We start from the raw sequence: 22923 nt of genomic DNA on the forward strand, positions 1-22923 counted from the left end.
TCTACAACAATTCTGACTGACTAACCCAAGAAATATACTCACTCATTAAAAATGCGTTGTTTGAGTTATGAGTTCGAGTAATTCCCCTTATCAAGAAAACAATTAAATATATTATTTTTTTTTTTTTTTTTTTTTTTGTGATATTTGAGTTGAGATTCGACTTCAAGGCAAAAGAATAACACAACAATTTCGCTTGTCTAAGATTGCATTCATCATTCATTGCTGTTTCTGAAAGCATCTTTCATCTCTGAACAGTAAGTTTGGTTTGGTGATTTTTTTTTTTTTTTTTTCAAATACCATGTGCTCTACTTTCATTCAATTAAATTTGTGATTGTTCTATATTTTTGTTTGTTATCAATTAAATAAGTTTTATTTTAAAATTTGTTTGTTTACATTTCATTAGAAAAAAAAAACAAAACAAAAATGGCTATCAACGATTCCTACGTGACATTCCCTTGTGTTCGAGCTATGCTATTCCTATTCAACATCGTACTTTGGGTAAGTTTTTTTTTTTTGTATTTTTGACTAAAAGACCAAAAAAATATTAATTTTGATCAAAACATTGTAAATATAACCAATCCAAACAGGTACAAATCGCGTTTTAAGTTCACCCACTGATTGATTAAAACAATTTAAGCTAAGTTTAAGCTAAGAGAAATAATAGTTCGAAAATCGCAGTTTTTAAGTATCTAGCATTATTTGTTTTAAAAATTTCTAATTTCTCGAGATATTAATTGTAACATAAATGAAGTGAGAGTTTAAAGTTAAAAAGCTAATCAAAATTGAAAAGGTACTTATACAAAGGCAAATGCATATCCACGACAGATTAAGTGCTAAAGACGATAACAAGTTCATTTGGCGGTATCAGCTTTTGAATGTATCTTTTAAATTGTGAGATAATTACAGTGGTTAACAAAATTTTTACTTTTTCTTGTAACTTTTTTAAAGGTTTAGTTCTCGATGCACTGAATTCCATTTTCATGTGGGTTGTTGAAATGTGAGAAACCTTTGGATCACCCATGCACCATGCTGGTTTCCAAAACTCAGGCAGAAGGTATTAGAGGAATGTAAAATTTTGGCGCTTCCTTTCTTTTGGTCAGTGCCCCGTTTCTTAGATCCTAGCTATATCTTCTATGACTTGCTTGTTCGAGTTATATTAAAGATGGGCCTTATAATTATTGATTAACAATAACGTACATATACAGACGCAACTCCTCTTACTATTGGAAGATGGAAAATATTTTAATCGTCATAATCCAAGAGGAATATCAATGTTTACTCTTGTCTCATGTGAGTCAAGATATAAATACAGTGTATTTATATATCTTTCATTAATCATTCAATAAAAATGATGTGAAACAAAAGTAAAAGTGACACCGTGGTCAAAATTTAAACTACCAATTTGATCTTGGCTCTGTTAAAGCCATTTAGAGGGCACTTATTAGCTATTAGACTTTCTGTTCAACCATGCAGAAAAAATCACGGCACCAATACCACACTCAGTTGTCATTAGTGTAAGCATCCTGAAGGAGGAGGTGTTGTTATGTTGCTGCAACTTTTGACCATACGGTTGGATCAACTTCGAGTCTAGTTGTTTCCTTTTTAATTCTTTAGGTTGCAGGACAGTTTTCTCTTTCACTCTTCAATGTCGAAAACGATCTTGTACTGCAGCTTGTAGGATTGGTGGATTTAAGGAAATACAATACATAATCAAAGCCAAATATTTTCATACACGAAGAAAAATTACCACCAAAAAACAATTGGATTTCACATTAAATTAATCGGATTCCTGCATGGTTTCTTGCCACGATGACCTCCGTCTTAAATTAAGCGTACAGATCCACTTAATTCCAGCGGGAAATCATCTTATTTTTATGTGGAAACATTTGAATTAAACAAAAAAAAAACTTAAAGGTTGGCATCATATTATTCGACATTGTAAATAGAAAGGTCACAATTTCGTTAAATTTACAAAATTTAAGTTGGATTAAGGATCTTTCTATCTTCTATCTAGTATGTAACTTTTCTAGCTAGAATGATTCTTTGAGTTGAAATCTGTAGAGTATTCTTCCAGATACTAGGAATTAGAAATATTCACTCTCCATCACAATATCTAATTCAAGACTCATTTTTAAGGAAACAAAAAGCGCAAATTCAACACTTGGGCCGAACTTCTTTTTGAAGAGTTAATTACATAAGTTAGCATCAGTATTCTAAGAAAGAAATTTCAAAATTGGTACCATCTTGTTGAGCAACTTTTGAGCGAACACAGGATAATGTTTGTTCCAAAACTTAATTCTGTCCTTGTCTTGAAAAATCAATGATCTCCCACTTGAAAATTTAACGAAAAAAATATAAAATGATTCATTGTTGACCTTATTACCCAAGAAGTCAATAAACAAATTTATACACTTACGCATTTTACTCTGCTCTATATTTTGTCAACTAAGATCTACGCAAGAAATCACTTAATATAATCTAACAAATAAACATTAAGTAGGTACTTTAAAAAAAAAAACAATACAATTATAATTGTTTATTAGTATATTATTAAATATTATTTAAAACAAAAAATTATGTTGTTTTCTTAGCAACTCTTAAAATATTATCAGATGCATTATTTTTAGTAACAGTTACAAGACAATAATTTCGCAAAATTTGTTTGTGTTAAAAATTAAATATGGCGCGATGGTGCCAATCCAGCCCCCCAGGGTTAACATCTTGCTGATTCGTAAACAGAATCAATGACGCATAACAATCTGAAATCTTGCGTTTCCAAGTGATCCTCCTATTAAGAGTCCTATTAATCTTTAATAATATCATGGTTCATACTAAAGATTACTAATTGTCTTTTTTATTAAATATAATATAATAATAAAAGAAAAGAAAACACAACTTATATATATTTTTTTTTTTTAAGTTAAGCTTGAGTTCAATTAAAGAATTAATGAACCCAATTATCATTAAATTGTGCCGATAAGAAGAGAGGTATCAATATAATATTTACGAGTATTCATCAGCTATATAATTTACTATCAGTAAGGTCTTGGCATTCGGTTATTGTAAGAAAGACTGGGACCATTCCAAAAAAAAATAAAAAGTGAATCATAATATTTGTATAAAATAGATTTGAAATGTTTGCACAAGACTTTTGATACTAATTTTAGAAAAGGTTTGAATATTGTAACAGTATCAATATGAGCTATTAATAGATTTAGGTAGCCTATAGTATTTGACTACTATTTGAAGATGATAATAAAAATGTTCAGGAAGATTGAAAAATAGTTCTTGTTTAATACACGCTCTTATTTATTTGACATACTTACACAATTGAACGAAATTATGGTGAAATAGTTGAGCCAAATCACGAAAATAATAAATGGTCCAATAAGATTAAAATTTAACCATCGCCAATCTTTTAGCTAATCTCTATTGTATTCTTTTCAAAGCTGCCGATTGACCAATTAAAAATTATAGAGAGCATAATATTTTTATTTTGATAGAATAAATAAAAAATACATATATTGTTTCTTCGTTATGCTTGGCTTCAGAATTCCGTTGACGATGTTTCCACGCCATTCAAAAATTGTATCTTTAGTGGTTCAAAGCAGATGATTTCCAATTTGTTTAGGAAATATTGAATTAAATAAAGTAGATCAGTATTCTACCGTGTGAATTCAAAATAACGTATTTGCATTTTCGTTACCTTGAGGCAATCGGTGCTCATTTGCAGTCCAGGTTTGTTATCGGCCTCAAACCACATAAATCTTTCCCACCCATCTCAGTTTCTAGATTGCTATCTTCAGTTGCGCAAGTGGGTTAAGTACATTCGCAAGTGGGTTGAGAACGTTCCCCACTTGTCATCTAAGGCGAGGTCTTAGATTAGGTCTGTCAGTAGGTCTGTCAGTAAGTCAGTCATTTATAGTTTTTTATTTAAAAAAATGTTTTTTTTAATATCTCATGACTTGAATTGGATTGTGTTAAATTTCTAAAGTTGTAAGAGAATAATTTGGGGAGCAGTTTTTTTTTAATTTAAACATTCTTTTATCAAACTTTTAGTAACATTCCAGGCATTTTGTCAAAGAGTTTCTATACAAATTTTGTATTTAACGTTTGCTACTACCTAAATGTTTTTAATCTTTTTAAAATATTCAACACCAAAATCTAGACTGTTAAATATTTTTATGAAGTTAAAAATCCTTTGTTGATATCCCACTTAAAGACTTTAAGGGAAACATCATAATTATAAGTTTGAAGATATCTCTTATATATAAAAGAGAGTTCGTTAAGTGTGTGTGGCCGATAAACTCGCGTTTGGCTGGTCCGATTTTGGTAATTTTTTTGTTTGTTGTTTGAAAGGTATTAATATGTAGATGGTTTGTATCAAAAAAAAATAATACCTTTTCTCCCATCTTCACATAGCTATCAATTTGTACGAGTGAAGAAACACTCTAGCTTTTTAAAAAGTTTAACTTAGCTTTATTTGTAAAAAAAATTATTAAGACAGGCTTTCAAAATAATTATTATCGTTTATAGTCTGATTTTGAGTAAAACATTATGTGCAACAAACCGTGATGCCTGTCAACGTTTGAATTTGCTTGAAGCAGACACTCATTGGGACTCAACGTTTTCTGGTGCATCTGTTTCGTCTTCGCCACATCAAATACGGATACTGTTCTCAGTAAATATAATCACATGTAGTCCTTCAAATCCACTCGAAATTTAGCATAATTTCCGTGATAATATGACTGAGGATTTGATACATCAAATGCGTCGTGTGACATTAAATCCACATTTGGCTTACACAAATGAAAAAATGTATAATCAAGTTCTGGGGTCGAATTACGGCATACGTTCGTTAACGTATGGTTGCTATGTGTCTCTATCTTTTTCTACTAAATAAATAGAGACACAAATAGTAAAAACGTTAACGAATGATCGTAATCGTATGCTGTAATTCGACCCCTGATCTTTATGTGTTTGATGATTGCCAATAAAGCATTGGCACAATTAGGATTGGTTGCTCCAAATCGTGAAGAGCAAATTGTTCTTGATCAAAAAATACTACGCGAAAGGCAATACAATCAAATACACACTCAGATACAAGCGAAAAAAATACAATTTTTTGTTTCATGTTGCTGAATTTTCAAAGTTTTTGTCGAAATATCTTAAATTTTATTTGTCCCACTTACTTCCACTTAGAATGTAGATACGGATTGACTTCAAAAAAGTCGAAGAATTCATACTTTTTGAAACAAAATAACGTACAAAAGGGGATAAGCTCCAAAAGACGTTTTCTATGGAATTCACGCCCGGATAATTACCAGATCGGTCCAATATTTAATTTTTGTACCGAAGAATAACGTGACATGCTTAACTTTATGGCAAGGATCGCAACTTGCATAAACATAGAAGCTCTGATCGTCTGGACAGTACGTAATGTTCTAAGATTTTGAGTAGTTTTTTTCGTATAAGACCAGACAAGCAGTACATTATTCAAATAAAAAAACATCATCTGATCATTATTGGCTGTTCTGCTATTTCAAAGAAAGGATGAGGTTCTTTTTATATTGTGGAAAACGCCATAACTCCACGCCAACATAAAAAGGAGCTTTAGAACGTTTTGATTCTACGATTTCAGAATAGAATGTCACGTTATTCCTCGAAATACAAATTAAAGTATTGGACCGGTCTGATAATTCTCCCGGCATGAATTACAAAGGAAATGTCTTTTGGAGCTTATCCCCTTTTGTACGTTATGTTGAATCAAAAAGTATGAATTCTTTGACTTTTTAAGGCAATCCGTATCTACATTATAAGCGCAGGTAAATGGGACAAAAAAAAATTTAAGACATTTCGACAAAAACTTTAAAAATTCACCAGCATGAACCAAAAAATTGTTTTTTTTTTTCGCTAGGGCCTATTAATATGGCAAGGCTTTTTGATACACACCATTTTTTGTTTTTCCATCTTTTATATGTATATGTAAATAGAGCAGATGGTTTTCTTGCCTGTGAACAGCCAACATTTGACCATGAGAAAAAACAGAATTCTCTAAATTAATACCACATATTTTTAAAGATAGACCTTGTGTCTTATTTATGGTTATAGCAAATGCTAATGTTACAGAAAATTGAAGACGCTTAAATTCAAATGGGAAATCTGACCGAATCATTGCGGACCTTGAGGAATCAACACATCTTTGCCTTTGAATTTTCCACAAAAAATGGTAGCTTCAATTAGATTTGCCATGAACTCCTTAAAGACAAGTCTTGTATATTACAAAGTTAAGGTTGTTGTATGTTCCGAAGCATTATAATAGGCGCTACTACTTTCCGCGCTAGGTAAATGATGTGGCCGCAGTCCTGGTTTATCCAATGAATTCAAAAACTCCGTTTGGTAATTTAATACATTTGCTTTCATTTGTGATAAGGTCAACCGATTTGTTGACAAAAAATTGTGCGTTTATATCGTTCAAAATTGTTGCGTTGATTTCAGAAACATTTTTATTTGTACCAGCCATTATTGCACTTTCACTTGGAAATACACTTTGAATCAATTCATTTTTTGAATTTATATTACAGTAAAAATTGTTTTGAAGTGTAATTCGGCTTCAGAATCAAGTGCCATTATTCCATTGACAATGTCCAATAACTGCTTAGATTACAATAAATTGGTTAATGTTCATTGCAATAAACAAGTTTTTTTTTTCGGTTTTAATTTATTTTCAAACAGGTTCTATTTTTTGAAGTGCATTCAGCGAAGGGGGTGGGGGTTAGCTAGTGTCTCATAATATCTGTATTTCAACTTAAAAATTTTTATCATTTATATTATACCTATAAATAAAATAATTCTAATTTGTTTTCAGCTTTGTGGACTATCCATTGTATGGGCTGGCGTATGGTTGCGAACCGACTTGCAGGACTACTTAAAAATCAGCACAGAATACTCAACGGTAGCGCCAATGGTTTTGGTCACTATTGGAACAATTATCATTTTTGTAGCAACTCTAGCTTGCACTTGTATTGTAAGGGTTCAACAAACGATGCTTGTTATTGTAAGTTTATCTTTTTCTTAAACAATTTATTTTTACATTAATTTACTTAATATCTTTTTTTCTGATTTTTAAGTACGGTGCATTCTTAATTATGATCCTTTTTACTGTCATAACACTCTCGGCATACATGTACACATACAAAGATAACCTGGTTTCAGGACTTGCAGAAGGCATTGAATATGACATCAGCCATTATAATACTCCATCATCAAACAATACAAAACTCATTGATTACGTTCAAACTAATGTAAAATATTAATCAAAATATTTCTTTAAATAATTGTCCATTAATTTTATTAAATTTTTCAGTTGGAATGCTGTGGTAGGGAAAGCTTCGAAGACTGGGCTTTAAGTCCAAAGAAAATGGCTCCAGCATCTTGTTGCAGTGTACCAGTTGCTAAGTGCAATCGTTTTGATCCAAAAAGCCTTTACACAATTGTAAGAAATAATGCATAGTACTTTTTAATTAGCTTTTTACTAAAATAAATGTACTTATAGGGTTGCATGCCAAAACTAGAAAACTTGGTGAACACAAATATATCATTAATTGGAGCATCAGCATCGGCGATAGCATTATTTCCATTATTCGGAACAATGTTGACATTTTGTTTAGCTGCAACGACAAGGAAGCATGGATATGAACCAATTATTCATTAGAAATCTATGAACCATTCACCACACACGGAACGTAATGTGTTGAACAAAAAAAAAACAAAACACACATGACTGAGTTGGATTTTAAAGTTTTATTCTTTTTTTGAATTTGAAATACTAAAATGTCCCATTTATTATAGCTTTAATTTATTGTTTGTACATTTCTTTTTGTTATCTACTTTTTTTTTCAAATAAAAACGAACTAGTCCCATTAAAAAAAAAAAAATTTGATTAATTCCTACCTAAGTAAGATTTAAATAAAAATCACGTATACACCCGAGTGTACCGTATTTAAGTGGATTGGTCTAGCGAAGTATGCTCTTTTCTGGTCGAAAATTAAACAAAATTAATACAATCATTTTAGCTATCAACTTACACAAATTACAAATAAATACGATGATCTGAACTGGATCACGTTGAAAATAAAACACAGCTAAAATTGACAAAACCATAATTTTTTTTATATTCCTATTGAGTAATTCCATATGACAACGTCAAAAAAGAGAAAAAAAAAGTATTTGCGGCCTCGTTTTAGATTTTGCTCAAACTTTGTGAGGATGTTCTCGAGGACTGTAAAGAGGTATATCCATGGTGATTTAATTTTAAGTTGCTTCGCTTCCCCACTACCCATATTCGAACTTTTGGAACTTTGTTTCTAAAAACTTTTCTATGAATGATATCTTTTTGTTTGAAACGGGATTTTGAAGCTAAAAAATAATGGTTTTTGAATAAATATTAAAAAATAACCCTGAATTAAAACCAATTTTTGAAAAACTGGTAATTTTGCTGATTCTTTATGGATTTTTACTTACTCCAGAAACTTGACTGTTGTATGTTCGTGGCTTATACTTATCAAATATTAAATATAAATATTTTCCAACAAAATAAATCTTAAATCAACTTGATAGCTTTTATAGATAGATAATGATAGAAATATGAAATTTACAGTGTGTTATTTTCATATCTCTTCTAAGTTTACCACTTGTCTGAAAAACGCAAAAAAACGCTAAAAAAAAAACCCTATTATAAGGTATGATTTCACTATTATAACTATAATATAATAACATAAAAATGGCGAGCATGTCCCGAAGATGTCCCGAGCATTTTCCGAAGATGTCCCGAGCATGTCCCGAAGATGTTCAGAGCGTGCCCCGAGCATGTCCCGAGCATGTCCCCAGCATGTCCCAATAGTGCAAGCGGCGACCGTCGAGTTACTTAGCTCATAAGGTTAGAGGTTAAAATTAGTGTCAAATGAAAGATAAGTTGATACTGAAAATTAAAAAATAGGGTTCCCACTTCTAAAATGGGAACTTCCATGTGACAACCCTATTTTAAAGGAAAAATTGTCACATAACTAATACATTCATATCTTTGTTGTTTGGCCAGATAAAAAAATTTTTGAAAAGTCAAACGAAAGTCAAAATAGTAAAACAAATAATAATAAAATAACATAAAGATTGTAACCCTACAAATGTGTCAACCCCATCCAAATGAAAACAATATGACAAAAATCTTCTTTGAACAAAACAGTATAACTTTTTATGCATTAGGAAGCTAAAATATACACCATATTGTAGATAATACTCTCTATTATCTAAAAAATGTCGGGTGCCACCTCGCAAATGCACACAAGTACTTGGCAACCCTATCCAAATGCTAAAAAAAAACACTAAAATCACTTGTTTTTAGGCCTAAGTGTATAATATTTGATAGAGTTAAAGGCTATAAAATACATCATGTTTAGCTAAGACTCTCTTCTATCTAAAAGCCCAGTTTATTTCCTTCAAAAAAATAACTTTTTTTTCATAAAAAAGACTACTGATAGTATTTAAAAAAAATAAACAAACTGAGTGAATATAAAAAAAATATTTTTTTAATACAAAATTAACTTAAATGAGTTAAAAACTTTTTCTGAGCTATTGCGGTTAAGAAAAGAACAAATAGGTAAAGCTCAGAAAAAGTTTTAATTCATTTAAGTTAATTTTGTATTAAAAAATAATTTTTTTTTTAAATTCACTCAGTTTGTTTATTTTTTTTTTAATACTTTCAGTAGTCTTTTTTATGAAAAAAAGTTATTTTGTTAAGGAAATAAACTGGGCTTTAATAATAAGTGAACAAAATTAATACTCATTTACTTGTTTTTTTGAATAAAATGATATGAAAGTGAAAGAACAACTTAATAAACGAAGAAAATTGGGTTTGTTACAAATTGCGGAGAAACGTTGTCCGCAAACAAAAATTTTGGTACAAACTTAAACTGTAACAAATTCTTGATTGGTTGTAAAAAAAATCTTTCAAAACAGACGTATTTTGGCAAAGATAAAGCCATATAAGGGAATGGAAATCAAAAATCATAAAAACCGTCATAACTCGAAAACGGGATGAAAACGAGAAAATTACTTCTTGAGTTTTTCGACTTAAAATGACATCAGGAATCCATGGTTTTCGTTTGGGGCGGTGACTGTGGGACACCCTGTATATTATTGTTTGTCTTGTGACCACTTTATTTATTTCTTGTGACCACTGTTTATACAAGCACTAAAAAGATCGCCGTCCGACAAACAATTTTGGTTCTATAAAGCTTTACAGATGCAAATGTTGCTTCTGTAAAGCATTATAGAAGCAAAATTGCTAGTTTTATACTGTCTTGGAGTGCAGTTTTGAAACTATGTAATTAATATTTTGCATTTAAAAAATCCATTTAGTTTTTCTGGAACCCAATACATTTAATTTGATCGAGGCCCTATATTGGTATGGGATCTCCAGTAATTGTGCGACTAGCCAACTTATGGCTAAACTAAGAGTCCTAGAACCCCCAAAAATGCAATACTCAAAAGTCTCTAAAAAAAAAAAAAAAAACAAACAAAAAAAGGCTCATGTTAATTGTTAAGTAAATTTTAATGAGATTTAAAAGCGTATTTATTAAGTAGGGGTGTGCGTCATGAACCATTCAAAGATCTAATAACTAAATACATTCTAACAAAAGCTTAAATCTAGATAAAATAGATAACAAAAATTCTAAAAAAAAAAACTACTATCGAAAATTACGTATAAATTGTTAAAATTTAAGATGGCCTCCTTATAGCTGCTGATGCTGGACTTAAAAGTGATGAATGACTTTCGGCGCTTTTCATTCGATTTAAATTAAGATTAGGTGTTCCACAGGTGGAATAAGTTGTATAAGTTCCAGGACTACTTTTAAGAGATTCTCTGCTGGCACAACCTGGGGTGATTGAAGAAAATCATAATTTTCATTCGAATTAAAAAAATTGCTTGAGAATATTTACCTAATTTTACCAAAACAGCCATCCAAACTCTCTTCTTAAAGACAAATATAAAAAAGACTATAACTCCAAGGAGTACATTAACCGAGTCACTTAGATACCAGAAAACTGTTTTTCTTCGATCGTAAAATATAATACTGACAAATTCTAGGAACCATGTAATTCCCATAACCATGAAAAGCTTTGTATTCATTACAAAACGGGCACGATCCATGAAGAAACGTTTTCGCAGGACAGGCTTTTCGATATTTGAACTTTGCATTCGAAATATTTCTCGCTTAACTTTGTTACAATAGCGGAGTGTTAAGGAGAAGAGTAACAAGTTAACCATAAATAAGACACCAATTGGACAGGAGAAGAATATAAGTTGTGATTTGGCAAGTGTATCTGAAAGGAAAAGGATATAGTATTAAATTTTGTTTGTTTGTTTGTTTGTTTTTGTAAGGATATTCAAAACTTACGTTCAAACCAACAACGTCCTTTTCCAAACTTTGGCCGCAAATGGTCACTAAGAATATCAAATTTCGTCAGGCAAATGGTAATTGTTGTCAATAGAGAAGGCAATCCCCATCCGTATAGTGAGTAAAATATGAACTTTTTGTTGTGCTTGTTGTTCATGCTGTGTGCGCGCTGGGAACTTCTGCAAATATTTACAAAAAAAAAGTGTTAAATTGAGTATTTTTCAGAGTTGAAAAATATATATTTTACATCACCACTGAAGTCATTATTTTTACTAAAACATATATCAAATTAAGTGAAGCAAAAAATAAACAAGGTCAAACAGAAACTGCGGATTTCAGAACTCACACTTCTACCCTCACAATCTTCTTTAATAGAACATTACGTTTAAAGTGCCCTACAAATGATTCACCGCACCCTGAAAAGTTCTAAGGCGTAAGGGTGGTCAGCAGGAGCGTAGTTACAGCTGTATCAGGTGTATCCATGTAACAGTAGTATCCAAGTATAGCGTAGATAAATACAACCAATATTGATAGCTGGGCCGACAGCACCAAACTCACCCACCTGATTGCAATTAAGTTCAAATAGAGTCTGAAACGCATGTTAAACGCACCCGAAACCCAAACCCAAAATGCGATTGAAACGCGTCAAAAACGCATCTGAAACGCACCCGCGTTTCAGACGCGTTTTAGACGCGTTTATAATGCTTGTCGGACGCGTTTTGGAAGCGTTTCGGAAGCATCTGAAACGCACCAAAACTCATCCGAAACGCGCCTAAAACGCGACCAAAATGCGTCTAAAACGCGTTCAAAACGCATCTGAAACGCGTCCCAAGCGCGTTCAGAACGCATCTGAAATGCGTTCGAAACGCGTCCAAAACGCTTCTGAAACGCGTGCAAAACGAGTCCAAAACGAGTACATCCTACACTGGTGGCTACTGGCTAGTCATCGGCAACAGATCTCCGCTGGTGTTTTGTGGTATTTTATATTGTCGTCGGCTGAGTGTAATTCTCAAATTTTGTATCGTTTTAAAAGTAAGTCCTGTTTGATCAGTTGGTCCTGTATTTTAGGTCCCCTACTTATAAGTAACTGCTTAGGATTGTTTATATTACGTTGATTTTTGTATCAATTGATCTCTTTTTTGTTCTCTTTTTTTTTTTCTTAAAAGTCCTCTTTTTTTGACGGCTCGAGAGCAAAATGTTCTCTTTTTAGTAAGGTTCCAGATTTACATCCTACCCATAACTCATTTTTTGTAAAAATGGCGCTTAGAACCTTATAATTCTGGGCCGGCGCACAGTGTGACAATTCGCACATTTAGCGGGATTTAAATAAAAAAACAACATACATGAATGTAAACAAAAACCAGTTTCTCTTAAAGCCTAAACCTCCCCCTCAATGACTGTGCACATTTTTATGAGTTGATACTAAGCACAACAACAAAAAATTACCTTAGAAATTAAAATTTGGATAATTTTTAGGAGGATGGTCTGATGGATTAGCTTCTGTTGCAAGTGGTTCGTGAGGTTTAAAGGAAAAGTTTATTTTTTTTATAATTAGTATAATATTTGTGATTTAAAACTTAAGTTTTTTTTTATAAAGTGTTGTCATAAAAAACGGGGGTGCTTGGAAGCAAAAAATTAGTGAAAAAACTATCTGTTTAATGTGTTTATTAGACAGAAAGTATAATTTTACAGTGTTTTTCAAAGTGGAGTAACTAAAGCTCAAAAATTGGCAATATTAGGGAACCCGGCCGAACAGCTTAGATTTTGATGATCTTTTTTTTCAAACGTCGGTAATTAAAAATACTTTAAAGTCTATAGATTAAAAATTGCAGGTGTTGCCGTTTTGATTTTTTAAATTTTATTGAAGATTTTTGTGATTTTTGTGATTTTTTTTTTCCAAAATTTTTCTTAAATTTCATAAATTAATTGATGCCAAAATATTGTCTAGGAAATTCAAGGAAAAAAAATATATGGGAGTGAGGGACAATCTTCCATAGTTCAAGCGATAGATGCAATTTTCTTATTAATTGACTTCAAACACAAAAAAAAATATTTGAACACAACGGCAACACCTACAATATTCAAATATACATTTTTTAAAAGCTAGAAGCTTAGTCATATATGTAAAATTAAAATTAAGTTAATTGAATGAACGGCTTTTGAAAGAATGGTAATTGAACTCAGATTTTTGAAAAAAAAAATTATTGAAAAAATTTTAACACGTCGTTTTTTAAATTTGGTCGTAATATAAAATGCATTTATTTTTTTATTTTTTTTGGCCGCATTTATTATGATTTCAAATTATAAAAGGAAATTCCAATATCTATTACGGTTTATGAAAAAAAACTAAAAAGTATTTCATTTTCGAAGAACTTTTTTAATAAAAGTTTTGAAAAAAAATGTAACTTATTTTTTTTTTAAAGTTCAACATCTAAACATAAAATTATTTTTTAATCATTTAATAACCCTTACTGTTGAAAGTTAAATAGCAAAAATTTAAAGTTCCTATTTACCACAGTCTTTGAGAAAATTAATTATTTCAATGCAAAAATTCAGTTTTAATAAAAAAAAAGTATTGAAATTGAAGTAATTTTTCATATTTTTTTCAAAAGTGTGATATATTTTACCTTTTTTGCTTCGAAATTCAACTGATAATATTTATGGCCAAAAATTTTTTTTAAATAAATTCATATTTTATTAGAAAAAGTTTGGAAAAAAGTAATTTTAAATTTTTCTAATAACATTTTTTTTTTTAATTCTGAGTTTGAGGACCATTTTTTCAAAAAGTCTTGATTAAATTTAGTGGATTTAAATTTAAGAGAAAAGAATGAGCTTCTGGCTTTTTAAAAATTCATTTTAAAAAATTGTAGGTGTTGCCGTTGTGATCAAAATATTTTTTTGTGTTTGAGGTCAGAATGTTAGAAAATTGCATTTATCGCTTAAACGATGGAAGATTGTCCCTTACTGCCTTCTATATATTTTCCTTAAATTACCTAGAGAATCTTTTGATATCATTTGTTTTATGAAATTTAAAAAAAAAAAAATGGTTTTGTTAAAAAAAAATTAATTTTAATTTTAAAAAACAATACGGCAACACCGGCAATTTTTAATTTATAGACTTTAAAGTATTTTCAATTACCTACGTTTGAAAAAAAAAAATCGTCAAAATCAGAGCTGTTCGGCCGGGTTCCCTAATAATTTGCTTTAGTTACTCTACTATCAAGGTTGAGACCCTTTTTGTTTTAAAGCTTTGTATATGTGGAATATGTGTTTTGTCTTTTTGCGAGGATGCCAACCGAATTTGGAAAAAACAAATTTTTGATATTTGGATTTACAAAATCAAAATTAAGCGCTTCGATTCTGTGTTTTCCTTCGTTATGGATAAGTCAATAAAGGGAACCATCAAAACTTTATGTTTGAGGTTTGACGAAAAAATGGCCAAATCTGGTTGTCATAGAGCGCTTTGAAAGCAATAATTGTGATTGGTTAAATGAAATCATTAAACTGCCACAAATTGTTTTAGATGAAATTCCCTTATCATCTATAACACCTTCGTTACAAACCTGATACATTTGCGCAGCAAAACCATCTGAAATGAACATTCAGCCAAACTTTCGCAAAAGGAAGTGGACCAACAAGCAATGTCCTTTGGGTTAAGTCCGCTACACTCTTGGATCCGGTTTATGGAATGTATCCTACACACAGTGGCGTACATTGAGTCGCCGGGGCCCCGGGGTAAGACGAAATTTTGGGGCCCCTTTGATATTTGGGGGCCCCTTAGTTAAAAAAAAATTACGTATACGCCATAGGTTTTTTTTTGTATGGCTTATTTATTTTTGATTTATTTTAATGTTTTAATATGTTCGTAATGCACTTTGCTATACTTACTTAAAATGGCTCTCATAAAAGTAGTTAACTCTTGTACTAGGGGCCCCCAAAATTAAATATTTAGAGACCCCTAAAATAAAAATTTTTTTAGCTTAGAATTGATAGTTCTTGGGGCCTCTTTTCTGAAGTAATAAATACATATTTTATTTTCCATCATTAGACATATTTTTTTTTATTTTGGGGCCCCTGAAAAATTATTTTTAGAGCCTCAAAATTAAGTGCTTAGAGGCCCCTAAAATAGGATATAATTTTCTTGGAGCCAAGAATTAATAGGTATTGGGCCTCTGTTCTGAAGTAATATTCGGAATGCCATCAATAACGTAATGTTTTTACTTTGGGCCCTGATGTATTTATGTTGGAGCCCCTGAATTTATATTTAATTTTCCATTTGATTGTTTTGAACCACTTTTGAAGATCCTCAAATAATATTTTTTTGCTTTTTTGGGGCCCCTAATGTATTATTTGTGGTGGCAAAGATTTTTCAAGTAATTTTTTTTGGGGCCCTAAGATAAAATTATAGTTTTTTTCTTTTAAAAAAGCAGTTTATTTTTTTTGGGGCCCCTGGGGTAACTTTTTTTAAAATCAGTATACATAATATGTATACATATATTGTGTGGCTACCAATGAATTATACATTACACTGAATGACATAATTTGTCTCCCTGGTTACTTCGTAACTCAATTTATGCTAACAGTTTTTTTTCCCTGCATTGTCTCCAGTGGGGGCCCTGGGGTCGGTCGGGGGCCCCGGGGCACCACCCCGCTTGCCCCAAGGGAGTGTACGCCCCTGCCTACACATCGCTTATAGACTAGATGTTAGATGGCAACACGGCCAGAAGATTTTTTAGAGATGAAGAAAAAACTGCTGAAATTACAGGAATCGAATAATGTTTCACATTATTTTAGAAGCGCTTGGGATTCCTTTGAAACATTTGCAAGAGAAACGAGGAAGCTATATATCAGAAACTTTAGCTGGTTTTGTATGCCAGAAAGTATTTATAAAGTTAAATATTAAAGATCATTTTTGATAGTGGCACTGTAAAAGCCAAGGTTATGGAAAATAGCCAAAAAATAATAATCTAATAAGAAAGTAGTTTCCTTATTTTTCAATCTTCTCAAAAACTAGAAGGCATAGGAACATTATGGTTTTTAGTGTTTGATAATGAGTGAATTGAAGCAGTTGGATTTATCAGTCAATTTTGTATTGACATCCACAGTCTTTAAAAAATAATGTTCTATGTGTTTTTTAAAACTTTTTTTCCCAAATTTTGACTTTGAAATTGGTTACTTCGAAAACTATTTATCAAAATAACTTGATTTAAAAATAAGAAGTTAGTATAAAATGTTGGCTTTTGAAAAAGGTATCATTCATAACTGTAAGTGTTGCCATCTTTTTAAATATTTTCTTCTTAATTTTAAGTAATTTTTTAGAAAATTTCCCCTCCCTCTTAAACGGGGGGAAATTGACCCCCTCTCCTGTAGTAAAAAATGGTTGTATTTACCTCCTCTACAAGATTTCGTTACAATTCTTCACCTTATGAGTTATCGTACTTTTGCCCAAAAATGACCCCCATTAAACCTCTTTTGGTTAAAAATATGAAAGAATATTAACAAAATCGTTGTTTAATTTCATTTTGTATATATTTGATATAAATTCTATAAAAAAAAATCATCGAAAAGTTATAATCTGTGAGCGTTATTAATTAAATCCCGCTAAATGTGCGAATTGTCACACTGTGCGGCGTATGTGTAGCTGGATCTGATCTGGATCACGAAGAAAATAAAACACAGCTAATGTATTAAAAAAAAAACTCAAAACATGTGAATACGAAATTGATTGAAATTTTGTACAAATATAGAACTGCCTATTATCTGAAAAAGATAAAAAAATAAAAAACGGTTTAAAACGGAACACCAACTTGGAGAAGAAACCAATTTTTTTTTTCAAAATTCCAATTTTTTGCATCTGCACTTTAAATTTAAATTTTTAAGTTTTACAAAAGCCTAATTTTCTAAGAGTACCTAAAGTCTGAAAAACTGTAATTTTATACTTATCTTTCTGTTTAAAATCGGCCAAATGTCGATACATTCATTGAATCAAATGATTACACTAGATTTTCCTAAATGATGCTGATTCAGTTTTTATCAACAAACAGTGCTGGATACTTTCCCCCAAATGTTATTTTGATTAAAACAAAACACAATTGCATGAATGAAAATTGTTTCCTACTCAGAAATAAAACAGTATGTACCTTATTATGATTCATTCGCAGCATTATCTGAAATTAGATTTCTTGCTAAATTCCCCCGATAGTAATGCGAGTTTTGTATTATAGCATGTTGCACACTAATTCCTAATTCCATATATCCTCCCACAACAATAATGTCGCAATGGTGGGTCTTTTTATTACTCCAATTATAGATATTAATTTTATATTGGGTGAGTTTTTTTTTATCCTAACGAGGGTATTATAAAATACCACATGCATATAATCTTAATGGGAAACATATTAAACGAACAATCAATCAGCGATTAGTGCCAATATAATATACTTCTTTTATCCTAATGGAGGACGAGAATGACATAGAGTAAGAATAATTCATTCAGTAATAAACATTTCACACTCACAAGGACATAACCCAACCCCTTATATTTATTATGACTACAATATTATTTTCAGGACGATAGTAATCATTTTGAAAAGATAGAATTTAACACCTCCACCATCTAATCACGAAACATGAAAACAATCGAAAGATTATAGTTTTCACTTTATCGCTTTCATGCGAATGGATATTTATGGAACCGTTTGCTACACCCTGTTAATTTGTATTTATTTAATTGGGATCACGCTAAAATTTAAGCTTTCACTTTAAACAGTTATGAAAGTGAGTGGAAGATACACTGCCGGTCAATAGAATAGGTTCACCCTTTATAAACGATAAAGAGTTGAGTTTTGCGCCCACAAAAACCGAAGGAATAAAAAAGGATACCCAACTTGCGCAACTGAAATTTTGGGATTTTCTCTCGGAGATGTTTTTTTTGTTGAGATTTTTTTCTGGAGATTTTTTCTTTACCCAGGTTTGTCTTGGGGGTTCCGGCTTTGGGGATTTTCTTTTTGGGATTACGGGTTTTGGTCATTAACCACCAACGCAATTTTTATTAGAAAAAAAAAACTCTTTTAATTAACAACTATCTCAAAAACTCCATTACGTTTGGGTAGTAAAACTTTTTCATGTAATTTAAGTTTACTTTCTTCAGGCTTCTTTGATTGGATTTTTTGATTATATTTTATTCGAAAATTATTATTATTATTATCTTCACTCATAGAATGCACGAACAAGACATGTTCGACTTTTTCCAACAAGTCAAAGGTCCGAAGAGTGGAAAGACTATTACAAAAGTGCGAGATTTTACCGGTTTTTCTGATGTTGTGAATATCTCTTAATCTTGCGGAAAAGGCTAAAGGTTCCAAATAAATCACTAAACTTTGAAAAATTCTTTTTGAAAGTGAACTTGCATGATTTTGCAATGACTCAAGACGATGGAATATCAAGGCTTGTCTTATCAAAATATGGAATATTGACTATAACCATTACTTCCACCTTGTGGCTTTAAATCAAATTTGAAATGATGTAAACCTTCCAAGATACACAAATTTTATTTAAATCCTCGGAAAGAACACACACGCTGCAAATCTCTTTTTTAACTCATGTGACACTTATCGAAATTCAACGTTTTTCGATTCTATGAGGTTTTAACGGAGTTTCCTATTGGTTTTAAATGCGATCTAGGTTTGGGCACTTCTCATCAATATTTCTACAAAGACTATAAGAGTACTTGCAGGGGAAGATTTAATTTAAGATTTTATTACGGAAAAATCGAATACCAACATAAGTAAAGTGCGCTTTTCTTTTTATTTTTAGGATCTTTTCCCCTCGTATTATATTTTTATTACAGTTTTTTTTGTAGTTTTCTTTATTACTTAAAGAACTGCTAACAAGGTTCTACGATTTTTCATTTTTTCTCGATTTTACACACACCTTAATTTTGTTCCGTATACAATTTGATTTTTATTTTTTCTTCGAAACTAAGGCACTTGGACTGTCTCCTCACTTTACTCCACCAAAAAACCCGCCCACTCATCTAAGTTTCTTTGAACCCAACTTACTTTAAAGTGTGTGAACCTATTCTATTGACCGATCAAAATAAGCCTTTTTTTAGAAACATTCCAAAACAAGATATACATTTACCGTAACATGGTTTTTCAACTACCTTTTTCCTGCTTTATATTTAGCAAAAAAAAGACATGCTTTGAAACTGCATTCCCAAAAAGGTTTTTGAAAAGCTTTATTTAAACGCAAAAATCTCTTCCTTGCCGTTTACAAGATGAACCTATTCTGTTGACCGTCAGTGTAGCTGTTGAATGTATTGTTAAACATTTAAGAATTAGATTAAGATTCACATAGTTATAGGTAATTGTTTTGTAATCAAATAAAATTAAGCTAATTTTTGATAGAAATCGATTGTTCCAGAAATAGAAAAGCTTCTATACCTACAAAAACTTTGTTTGGTTTATGGTTTATTATCAATATAAACAAACAAAAATAAAATAAGTTTTGCGGTTAGTGTTTTTTTTTTTTTTTTATTCTACTAACAAGTAAACAATTAATATTTCAAAAAATCAAAGAAAAAACGTTTGTTATAAAATACAAAAAAAATATTGTTTATTTATCTCTATCAAAATAATTATAGAACAGTTATCTTAAACATCAGACCGTGTGTTAAATCTTGAAGCTCTGAATATTGTTTATAGATATTTATGACACAATGAACAATGTTCATTGAACATACTCAGTAAGGTGGGTCGTTTTTGGTTTTTTTTTTCGAATTTCAAATCGTAATACCGCGGAAAAGTTGTGAATGGTGAAGACTAAGAAGGGGTTAAAATATAATCAAAATCAGTTAATATCTTCTGCCCGCGCATCGGCTCTAAAGGATAAAAAATTTGTTAAAAAATGGTATTTTTACAACAACAAAAAATAACCTCCCTAACATCTTTTTTTTTTTAATAAAATAGCTTTGAACAACTCTTATATGAGCTAAATATTATGTAGAAAAAAAATTGTTCAAATTGGGTAAGGACTTCCGGTCGCACAGCGTTTTGAAATTTGTCGAAATTTGGCAAAATTCCTATTTTTACGATTTTTTTTTTTTTTTTTTATCGTTTTTTTTTTTTATCATTCTCCTCGCCGGACAGTGGTGCATTTGGTGCTTTATGGCGTCAAAAATCATTTACACGGCCATTTCTTGACGAAAAGTCATGAAATTTGGAACACTAAAGCATATTAGTATGAGAATTACAAAAAATCTTCCAACTTTAATTTTTTCAAAATGGTGGTTCCAAAATGGCAGGCAGAATAAGTATTAATAGAATTTTCTTTTTCAAAACTGTACATAACCTAGAAATGTTACTAAATGAATGTCAAATAGACGTTTGCTCATGGATTTATGTAGAACTGTTCATATTAAATGAAAAACAAATTAAAACAAAGACCACCAAGTACCATAGTAGTAAAACACAATTTAGACCATTTTGTATGCTATTTCTTTAATTTTTTGTTTAACTTTGCACTTTTTTTTATTTTTATAGCAAGTAGGCCAAAAAATTTTGTCATCCTAAAAGGTTATATCGTTCCAATTTTTGAACATATTGCCTTGATCCTGACCCTCACAAGAACAAAAAAAATTCAATATCAGTGCAAAAAACTGAATAGCAGTTACAAAAAAAAAAAAAAAAAATGGCAAAGCTTTAGGAGCATAAAATAAATAGATTTTCCTGTTATTATTACAACCTTCCGAATCAAAGTCGTTAGATCCGTTTTCTATCAAATTGCAAATATTCCAAAATATTGTATACATTCTAAGCCAAATATAAAAAGATAAGAACAACTCACAGAATTCCATACAAAACATCTGGTCGAGGCCCGGCGGTGATGCGGCGGTATAGAATTTTTTGATTATGGTGCGGCTGTATGAAGAACTCAAGTAGTGATGGGTAACTTTTTATTATATAGCTAAAAGTCATTTATTAAGTATTTTGCTCGCTCAAAGACACGGATTGATTTTTTGGAAAAAAGAGGTTGTCTGTAAAGCCGGTTTACCGACGATGATTTTACGTGATAACGTCGTCAGAAAACAGTATGTGTGCTTTTGTTTAAAATTAGTCAATTGAAGCGTTTACTTATTATTTCAAACAATCATAATTTACAAGAAAAAGCTAAAAAAAATACCTTTTTATATTTTCATATTATATTAATTTTTTAATTTTAAAAGCTTACAAAAAAAATATGCAAGCTTATTGTCTTAGCTCAAAATATATATATATATATCGATCAGGTCTATGAGACATCTACAAAAAGAGCTAGAGTTTTTTGAACTCGATCAAATTTCATTAAAAAAAACAAAAAAAAACATTTATTTTTATGTTCTCACGCTATGGAATCTTAGATGCCTACAATAGAAGTTAGAATTTTTTAAAGATAACCATGGCGAATTTCCAGACTGAGATTACTGGTGGCTGTTCGGGGGGCAACAGATCTCCACTGGTGTTTTGAGGTTTTTCGCAAGTTTCTTTATTTAACATTTTGTAGCTTGTAGTTAGTCTACCGTTATGTGTGATATACCAAAGAAAAGGTAATTGTATCAGGATGCTCATAAATTACATATTACAATTTCTATCTACTCCTGGTCAAAAGTTATAAGCTGTTGAATTCTAAAATTTGATTTTACCGTTATCTCAAAATTGTGTTTACGAAAAACACACACATTAAGTCGTAGCCATGGTCTATCATTACTCTATATACTTTATTCCTGTATCTATTAAAGAAAAAAACATAAAATAAAAAAACGATGAAAATCGGTTAAAAAAGGTCAAAAAACGTGTTTTTTTTTTAATTGTTTCTTCCGTTATTCAGTCAAAACTCTCTAAACGATTCCATTTCTTTGCACATGTATGCATAAGTTTCAGATTTTTTGAACTCTCAAAAAAAAAAGCTAAAAATCAAAAACTATCCAAAAATACCCCTAAAAAACAAGGTGTTTTTCAAAAATTCATATTTCGAAACGCAGAGTGTTGAAAAAAATCCGTTTCAGACGCCTAATTTTTTTTTCCCTCATCTTTCACCTGGTACCTTTAGAATTGTCAAAAAAAATTTTCCCCACCAAAAATCATCATTTTGTCATAGTCCCAACACGTGTACAACGTTCAAACAAAACGTTATAGCTTAGTTTCAAAATTTTTTAGAATTTTTTCTTAAATGCAGTTATACTTAAATTAGTCCCATCTATCTTTAGCAAAAAAAATCAACTCTCTACAACTTCGCGTTTAAAATTTAGCCCAAATTTCATCTTTCCGTTTTACCCCTGTTTACCCTATTAAATGACGGAATTTTTAAAAATCCTTCATTTGGATTAAGCTTTAGTTTATTATCTTTCAAATAAGCTATAGAAGATTTTTGTATCTCTAATAGTTTATTTTTAATTTTGAATTGAAATTTTTGCCGCACTGTGAAAGTG

The 22923-nt window shown here is 30.8% G+C and overlaps 2 protein-coding genes across 2 annotated transcripts in view; one reads left to right on the plus strand and one right to left on the minus strand.

Moving 5' to 3' along the window:
* The first annotated feature begins 160 nt into the window (after window positions 1-160).
* Window positions 161-7897, plus strand: LOC129906535 (tetraspanin-6-like). Its single transcript, XM_055982324.1, has 6 exons — window positions 161-254; window positions 404-498; window positions 6869-7057; window positions 7131-7304; window positions 7367-7495; window positions 7556-7897. The coding sequence occupies exons 2-6, from the start codon at window positions 424-426 to the stop codon at window positions 7712-7714; spliced, it is 726 nt and encodes a 241-aa protein (XP_055838299.1). The 5' UTR covers window positions 161-254; window positions 404-423; the 3' UTR covers window positions 7715-7897.
* A 2693-nt stretch (window positions 7898-10590) lies between these two features.
* The window catches only part of LOC129917326 (G-protein coupled receptor Mth2), a 43581-nt gene continuing 31248 nt past the window's right edge, over window positions 10591-22923 (minus strand). The window contains exons 5-7 of the mRNA XM_055997683.1: window positions 11457-11635; window positions 10999-11382; window positions 10591-10934 (exon numbers count right to left, since the gene is read on the minus strand). Of these exons, the coding sequence (XP_055853658.1) occupies window positions 10777-10934; window positions 10999-11382; window positions 11457-11635 (721 nt within the window). The 3' untranslated portion in view covers window positions 10591-10776. The remainder of the gene's footprint in view (window positions 10935-10998; window positions 11383-11456; window positions 11636-22923) is intronic.

The sequence above is a fragment of the Episyrphus balteatus genome, chromosome 1 (assembly GCF_945859705.1).
Source record: "Episyrphus balteatus chromosome 1, idEpiBalt1.1, whole genome shotgun sequence".
NCBI classification, from domain to species: Eukaryota; Metazoa; Arthropoda; class Insecta; order Diptera; family Syrphidae; genus Episyrphus; species Episyrphus balteatus.

What these genes read in the sequence shown, in the direction of transcription:
- LOC129906535 (XM_055982324.1), top strand. Translation starts at nt 424, where the DNA reads ATGGCTATCAACGATTCCTACGTGACATTCCCTTGTGTTCGAGCTATG. An exon ending in AACAAACGATGCTTGTTATT is followed by an intron (nt 7,058 to 7,130) that starts GTAAGTTTATCT and finishes CTGATTTTTAAG; the next exon opens with TACGGTGCATTCTTAATTAT. An exon ending in TTGATTACGTTCAAACTAAT is followed by an intron (nt 7,305 to 7,366) that starts GTAAAATATTAA and finishes TAAATTTTTCAG; the next exon opens with TTGGAATGCTGTGGTAGGGA.